We start from the raw sequence: 8803 nt of genomic DNA, 5'->3' as shown, positions 1-8803 counted from the left end.
GATATAGGGGGCATTCTTCCCATGTGCTTTTGGGGATGAACTTCTTGCTTATCCTTGCCTTTCTTATTTTGGACCACTTGCCACTACTACTCTTTTTATTGGCACTACTTGAAACTTGCTTGTTATGCTTAACAACCTTTGCCCATGACTGTTTCCCCTGGATGGTTATCACTACATTCATCTTCGTTTCCGTGTGGACATTCCCTAGAATAGTGGCCCCACATGCCACATTTGTAGTGTGTACTAGTGAATTTACTCCAAGAAAGCTTAAAATGTAGTTCACCCACATAAGGAACATCAACTTCAAAACACTGCAGCTTCTTCTGTGTAGTGTCCTAGAGCAGAAAAAAATGGTTTTTGCAAGGGCTAACTAGAGGTAGTATATAAAGGGGTTTCGTAGGCCCTTTACAATGCTGAGAAAGAGGTTCCAAAAGGTACACTGACAACTCTGGTGTTTCCATCCAAATGGGGCAGTGTTTTTTAAGAGAGTCTTTATCAATTTCCACCGGTTGCTAGGCCATTGTATATACCAAATCCAATCCCCCAGATAATACTCCTTGCTTCAAATCTCCTTGCTTCAAATTTAACATTTTGAAGTGTCGGATGTGTCCAAGGACGCAGGAGGTTTGGGAAAGCACCTGGTGGCTCGGAACCACACCTTAGCCCCGACGCAAACTATATGTGGCATAGAAGAAGATGCCATGGCATGCTATATGCGCATGGGACAATAGTCACTTTTCTTCCCCGGTTTGGGTCCTCTCTCTCTCTCTGTCTCTCTGTTGCTCTCACTGACAGACGAGTCACGACGGACAGACGACGGTATCCATGTCGTGGCTCTCGCGCGGGATCGCAGCGTCCTTCCGATCTCAGGAAGGCCACCATGGCGACGATGCGAGGGACGACGAAGACGATCAGCGTGCAAGCGCAGCTCACGGCCACGGCAAAGGCGTCAAAGACGATCTCTCCGAGCTCACCAAGACCTTCACTCGCCAGCTTTGGGGCGTCGCCTCTTTCCTCGCGCCTCCCCCGCAGACAAACCCTAAACAGTCCGACCAGTCGGAGTCCGCTCGTCCCCTCCCGGATGATCCCCCCCTCCACCTGCAGATAGATCCTCTCAAGACCGGGGAAGGTCCCTTGAGCAACGATTTGGTCGATGTCGATCTGCGGACCTCCAAGGAAGAAACGCAGCAGGAATTATCGGATGATCCCCCAGAAATTCCAACTAGATTACATCATCCCCGGGAAGGTTCCGCCGAGGATGCCCCTAAACAGCCTCAGAGTGCTGAACATGCTCTCACCGGCATCGGCAAGGACCTTGCCGAACTCAAAGGTAGTGTTGCCACTGGCTTCTCGAGGTTTATGAAGGTAATGAGAGAGGAAGTGGATCACGATGAGCTGAGCAGTTCTCTCCAGGACGACGACTATGTTTCCGACTCTGAAGAATTAGACAACTCTGCAACTTCCCGGCAACTGCCAGACCTCAATTCATTTCTCAGACCATTGCTTGGCAGTATCCTTCATGATGAGAAAAGCACAAGCAAGGACGGGCTTGAGGAGATGGACGGTGATTCTGAAAAGAGTGTTGGACAGATAGCTGGGGCTCAAAGAGCCATCAGTTTACCACGGACACTCGGGGATGGGCTGGATGGCATCTCCAAATTGGCCTCTAGTCTATTTCCTGTTAGTTTAGATTCTGATGATGAGGATTCTAGTCAAGGAAAGCATGCTCATGAAGCAGTGGGGGTTACAGATGAAGTTCTTGCATTTGCCAGAAACATCTCAATGCATCCTGAAACATGGTTGGATTTTCCTTTGTTCACAGAAGAAGAAGATGATGATGGTAACTTTCTTAATCAATTGGGATATATCCTCCATGATTTTTTTGTGATATGCTATCAATCAGTAGACATTTGTTTAAAGTCTTTGACATAGTGACAAAGGTTTTCCAGAGGGAAGTATGTTATAAGCACAATAAGATTTAGTTTGATGAAATATATATTGTAAAGGCTTGTAATACACATGGCTTTTCTCAGTTAATGATTGCAGTTCATTGTCCAAAACATGAGCACATATGATATAATTTGTATATTTTTGGCAATAGAAAAGTATCACTTTGTCTTTTTGGGGAATGTATGGGCACCAAATGTGCAATAAAAGTTATCAACTGGTAGTGTGTGTATTCTTTTTGATTATTAGTTGGGGGTCGAGACATATGATTGCATGGTGCATCCATAGGTGCTCTAGGGTGTCGGTACTTGATCTTAACTGGTCCTTTGTGGAAAAAGGTTACATTTGTGGACTGTTGTGTTATATTTTGTGAGGGTTTGAACATTAAGTTATATGCTTGACTTTCAATATTAGGTTGAAAGTCGTGCAGTGGTAGTTTTGTCTGATCAGACCTTTCATCAGTCTTTGTTCTAGGTTTCAACATTGTGGCATATTAAGGAGATATAGTTTCGTTAGATCTATAGCAAAAGTTAGTATGGAATTTTTACTAGAGGGGTCTTTAACCTTAGTTAGGAAGGAGAATAGAAAATTATATGTTGGAAGATATGTGGGGGTATCTTAGTGCTCATCTGCTTATTGTTTGACCCAACCACAACTTTAACCATCTTGTCAAGGGTTGCTCCTGTCACCAACCATTGGTTGGGTATGACCTCATGGCCTTAGCAACATGCTTTAAGCATGATATATCTGTAACAATTGTTGGATTTGAGAATCCATCTTCTCATCTTGTTTTATGATTGTTTGTCTTTGTCAAAGTCATTTGTAACGAAAAAGTACATGGAGTCATACAAAACACGAAACTATGAAGGTTGTACTAACTCTTAACTATTGCTAGCAACTCGTAGCTACTAAGTAGTAAGTGTAATGTGTATGTTTGGTAGTGTAATCTAATTATGTAAAGACTAAAACAGTATCTTATACAATGTCCTATGAGTACACATACACTCATACATCTATCCTTATAATCTATTTGTGTGTGTGTGGATTCATAATCTATTTGTATGTGTGTGGACTTCTGTTTCCTCGTCATAGTTTCGGAATGAGGTTGAAACTTCGTTTCCATGAGAATGCGCAAGGGAAGAGGGAAAACGAATAGGGAGAGAGAAGGGGAGAGAAAGATTGCAAAGAAAGAAAAGAATGAATTGATAAATTGCACTGAATGTGAATGGAAATTGAATACTAGGAGTGGAATAAGTAGTTCGTGCATGTAGCCCAAGGCGTTAGTGAGGGCACCGGATTAGGTTAATGACAAAAGATAGCACGGGAAGATAGAGGAGAATCTTAAATTTCTAAATGTGCTAGAAGTTGTAGAAGATGAACGATAATCATCCAATTGGGAGCAACTATGAATAACCAATATGCTAAGAATTGGCTAACTATTGCCTATAGGAATCTTTAATGCTTGCCAACTATTCATCAACAATAAAATAATCAAGAAAAGTATGATCAAAATTAGAAAATGTTGGTTGCCCTTATTGGTGTGAATGTTACCCCTTGCCATTGAAAAAAAAAAGTAGTGGTGTTGGAAAATAATCTCATCTAGTGTGAACACATCTAAAACCAATTGAAAAAGAAAGGCATACTCTAAGTAGAGCTAACTCCTCCATCAAAACATATGACAAATTGAGTGTTAGAGCTTCTAATGTCCTTGTTTGACTCCGATTGAGGCTTATAGGTAGGAGATGATCGTGCATGATACACGATTGTTGACACGCCTTCTTAGATTCTAGATGTGGCGAAAGGCCAAAGAAGATGGAATGAATCCAAGGGTGGTAGAAGAAGTGCCAATGCTGATGAAGTTTGTCGATGAAGGAGCTTCTCACGATCTTGGGAATTTCCCTTTGAAACATAAGGGGCCAAGAAATCCTCAAGCCATATCATTGATATCGCCCCCCTTTGAAAGGATGGGAGGTACGAGATCACTAGAGGAGATGGTGGGGGATGGGATGGAACTTGTGGGGGAGGTGGTATAGGGAAATGGGTGTGGCAAGAGTGAACTGCCTTGGAGGACCCTACATAATAGAAGGGAAATGGAGCTTGTATAGTTCTCCCTCCTACCAACTTGTTGCTAACATGGCCCTTCAAGAAGAATCCTCAATAAAGATGTCTTGCTTAGTGAAGACAATCTGGGTAATAGTCTTAGCATGAAGTGAGAGGAGTGGAGATCCCAAACTTGGAACATGTAGGGCTTTTGAAATGGAGCTCAATGGATGGTTAGGCAATAGCAGCAAAGTACCAATACCACTAGAACATATGTTCAAAGCATGGTTGTCAATGAACCAAGGCTTCGCTCCTGGACGAAGTTGAGGGTATTTTTGTTAGCAAATTAGTCAGCTCATGGTTGAGTTTGGACTTGTGGTTCAGCAGGCTGGGCATATAGATATTTTAGGCATTTTATTTGCCATTGTTTATTGTGGATTGTCATTATTTGCAGCCAGTCGACCAGCATTTAATGCTAGCCGACCTGTCATATTTTAGGCATTTATTTTGGCCTATTTATTGTCAGCCTCTCTCCTCCACACTCATTCATCACTTGATAGTTTCTGGGGAGAGGGAGTTGTCACGAGGACGTGAAAATTTGATGCTTTGCTTATGTTTAATTGACATTTAACTAAATGGTTAATCAAATGTGCAATTAATAGATGCACGTGTTGCACATGTGGGGTGCAAGCTACTTTTTCACAATTGAAGGCCGAAGGACCCTGTGAAAAAGATGGGTGTCAAAGGCAAAAGTTGTAACAAGTTACACTTGTTAGATTCTAGGTGAATTTTGGTGTCAGTTTGCCCCTAGGACCATTAATTGGCCATTAATTAAATGGATTAATGCTTGTCAAGGGTGAATTAATGCATGGGACCACTTTGCATTGCAAATGGCTTAGCCAATTGATTTTTGGATGGGCAAGGTCAATTTTCTGGGCATGAATTAAGGGCTGAATTAATTTTCAGAATTAATCAATTCTGAAAATTAATTAAATGACTGGAAATTGCTGAAAATGGATTAAGAAAGTTGCCACTTGGCAAAACTTTCCCATGCAAGTGGGGGAAAGGCTAAATAGGGATGAAGGGAGAGGGAAATCTCGTTTTTTCATTTTGGAGCTATTGGGAAGAGGTGTTGGACTGTTGCTGCCAGCTTTTGGGGCCATTTCCCAGCCATTGGAGACCATTTTGGTGATGGAGATTGCATATCCTTGACCTTGGGAAGCTGGCAATTGCTGCTGATGCACTTTCTCCTAAAGATCACAGTCTCTGATGCTCCTATTGTTGTTGGTGCATCTGTTTGGGGTTGGTACAGCAGGGCAGCTGCTGGTTTTGATCAGTTCTTCGCGACAAATCTCAGAATTTTCTCTCTCTACAGCATTCTCTCATCTCCTTCAGCCTATGCTCAGCCATTCTCAACAAATCTCAGCCATTTTTGGTGGGTTGATCTGTAATTTCTGCAGTAAACCCTAATTTACAGCAGAAATTAGGGTTTAGCAGCCACCTTGGGATTTGTGCCAGAGATTGAAGGCTCAAGGGATTGAAATCAACAGCTGATAATTGAAGATTATCAAGGGAATTCAGGAGCCAGCCCATCCCAAATTGATTTGGGGCAGTATTTGGACAGCCAAGGGTCAAATTGGAGAAGAAGTCTTGGGTGAATCAAGGGGCAAATGACCCAAAAGGCTTGCTGGTCATTTATGACAGCAAGAGCAATTGGCTAGCAGGAGGAGATTGAAGAATCTCGAGTTGTACTTCTTCCAATTGAATGAAGTTAAAGAAATACCGCAAGGGGCGCCAATTTTGGGGCCAACAAGGTGTCTACTGCCCAAGAATATTATGGTAAAGTGTGTATTCCATTTTATGTGCATTTATTTATTGTTGTAATTAACTCTTAAATTAGGTTATCACCACCCATTCCAAGAAGAAAGGCTGGTCTCAGGGAGCAGGTCCTAGTGCCTCCATAGCCAGTGACTCACATTGTATCTGTACTGTCTCATGTCTTGGTATATGGATTCCATTTCTCGAGCATACATTTGAGTTCTCATTTGTATTGTGTTCTCTCTTTCTTTTCTTTTTTGTCTTGTGTTCAGCAGTTTATTTCAGCACATGTTTATGCTTCCATTGCTGCACCACTTCTGACATGGTATCAGATTTCAGGATTTGTATTTTTGCTGTGTTTTCGTGCTGATTTCAGGCATGTTTTTACCCTTGCTGATCAGGTGGCTGCTGCTCCTACCAAGCGCCCTGTTTTGCTTGCGTTTTTTGCTGATGTTAGCATCCATACAGCCTGCGCATCTGTTTCAGCTTGTGTTTTGATGTTTCTGCATCTCCTCTTGGCTGGGACGCTTACATTATCAGGCCGTATTTGCTGTTTTTGGCAGTTTTTGACTGTTTTCTTGATTTTTTTCCAGCAGCTTTTGTCTTATTTTGATCAAAATTTGGGTTATACTATACGTGAACTCTTTTTTTTTTTTGCAGTTTGTGCTCGTGGTTTGGTTGTGTTCCCTCTCCAAATCCCTTCCCTTCTCTAGTTCTCTTCTAAATCCTCTACAGATGGCTGCTCCATGCATATCTACTGATGATACATTACATGGCGATTCCCCGTGATGCTCTTGCTGCTTCAAAGAGGGGTTTGAAGACAAAGAAGTCGAAGGCCTAGTGTTACCACTGTGGCAAGAAAGGTCATTTAAGGAAGGACTGCACCAGGTTAGTGGCTTCTAGGAAGAAAAAGGAGCAGAAGACGAAGCGGGATGCGGACTCCTCCGACGAGTCATCATGTGCCTCAGATTCTGATTTCGATCCTCCGGCCAAGGCAAAGTCCAAGGTGCGGAAGGGATCCTCTTCTTTGGATCGTGGGAAGGGCTTAGTGGCCCCTTCCTCAATTGCTTTCTAGTGATGGTGATGCAGTCATCTCTCACGACTCTCAAGTGCCAGAGAGGGAGTTTGAGATGGAGCAGCTACGCTTCATCTATATTGCTACATCTAGAGAGGGACATCCCTGACGCATTGATCGAAGTCTGGGAGGTATAAATCCTGGAGCTAGGATTGACATCCAGGTTCATGATGGGTTGGTTCTTTGACAGAGAGTGGGTGGCTTTCGTTTGAAGCTCACATGAGGGGACACTTTGGCGGTCTGGCCAAAGAAGGGGAATTCATGGTCATTTATGCACTGCGGCATTGGTGGCAAGATGGTCACATATGCTATATCAGAGGCTTTGTTGACAGACATTGAGAGCTGCTATGATCTTCTCTATCTTTAGGAGCTGGTACGATCGACATCAACATTAGGTTCTCTCTGAGGCACCTTGGTGGTGGCTTGCGCACCCACTACTTGGGTATCCATGGTTTTACTATGATGGACATTGTTGAATGTACTATGATGCGACATTATCATCGTATATTGTATTGTATCAGTTAACCCATGATGGAGAGAGGGTGTTAGCAAAATTATTCAGCTCATGGTTGAGTCTGGACTTGTGGTTCAACAGGCGGGGCACAGAGACATTTTAGGCATTTTATTTGCCTTTGTTTATTGTGGATTGGCATTATTTGCAGCGAGTCGGCCAGCATTAAACCTGTCATATTTTAGGCATTTATTTTGGTCTATTTATTGTCAGCCTCCCTCCTCCACACTCATTCATCACTTGACATTTTTTGGGAAGAGGGAGCAAGTGCCAATGCCTCCACAGCCGGTGACTCACATTGTATCTGTACTATCTCATGTCTTGGTATATGGATTCCATTTCCCGAGCATACATCTGAGACTTGAGTTTTCATCTGTATTGTGTTATCTCTTTCTTTTCCTTTTTGTCTTGTGTGTTCAGCAATTTATTTCAGCACATGTTTATGCTTCCATTGCTGCACCACTTTTGACAATTTCTTCCAATACTTCTCCTTGGGATGGGCACCCTTCTCACAGTGTTTGTCCTTCTTGTTGCTCTCTTGTAAGTCTATAATAAAAGCTTTAGAAATGCTAGATCCAATGAAACCAGCCTTCTTTCCGTGGATGGGTGGTAAATCCCTGATTACAACTTAATTACAGCAGCAAATAATTAATGCAAATCTGAAAAAATACAAATTTACCTATTGATCTTGGACAATGCACATCCGATTGGCCCAAAATTGGCGCCCCTTTCGGTATTTCTTTAGCTTTATTGAAGAATAAGTTGATTTACGATGGGATTTTCCCAATCCCTTTCGGTATTCCAACTCCCCTTGCTGTGATGAATCACTAGCAAGTCTTTAATCGGATTTGCCCCTTGATTCGGGCAATCAATTGGTCTTCACCCGCTTTGATGGGGATGGAAAATGCCCCAAATTCAATTATTTGCTGGTTCCTCCACTTGAATAGGCTAAAAACAGCTTCCGCCCTGTTCAATCCAAGTCTTGGAGCTTCCAATTTTTGACAGGATTCTCGAGGCTATTGCTAAACCCCAATTTCTGCTGCATATTAGGGTTTACAGTAGAGAAATGTGAAATTTCTCAGCCTCCAAGGATCCAAATGCTGAGATCTTCGGAGCAAGGCTGTGAAATGGCTGGGAGATGAGAGGGAAAGCTGTAGAGAGAGAAAATTCAGAGTTTTGTCGCGAAGAATGATTGAAAATCAGTCAAGTGTAGCTGCTGCCCTGCCACAACAGCATGTAGATGCAAAGAACTGAAGAAAATCAGCCCATTACTGCTGCTGCCCTGCCTCAACATCCTGTAGATGCTGTCTCCTGCTGTTGATTGGTCTCCTTTTGCCCCTGGCTGCCTCAGAAGGTCCTCCAATGCTTGTAAATCAGACCAGTAGCCTCCCCTCTCTCTCTCGTGCAAGCTG

General features: G+C 42.8%; 1 protein-coding gene across 1 annotated transcript in view; it reads left to right on the top strand.

Annotated features, from left to right (window-relative positions):
* The first annotated feature begins 702 nt into the window (after positions 1–702).
* LOC148031328 (BSD domain-containing protein) overlaps positions 703–8803 on the top strand; it is a 31367-nt gene continuing 23266 nt past the window's right edge. Inside the window, exon 1 of the mRNA XM_087684849.1 lies at positions 703–1840. Within this exon, the coding sequence (XP_087540975.1) occupies positions 826–1840 (1015 nt within the window). The 5' untranslated portion in view covers positions 703–825. The remainder of the gene's footprint in view (positions 1841–8803) is intronic.

This window comes from Lygodium microphyllum, chromosome 9, assembly GCF_053477565.2.
Source record: "Lygodium microphyllum isolate KBCC chromosome 9, Lygodium_microphyllum_v1.1.10, whole genome shotgun sequence".
In the NCBI taxonomy this organism is placed as follows: Eukaryota; Viridiplantae; Streptophyta; class Polypodiopsida; order Schizaeales; family Lygodiaceae; genus Lygodium; species Lygodium microphyllum.
This window is presented reverse-complemented; position numbering and strand designations above follow the sequence as displayed.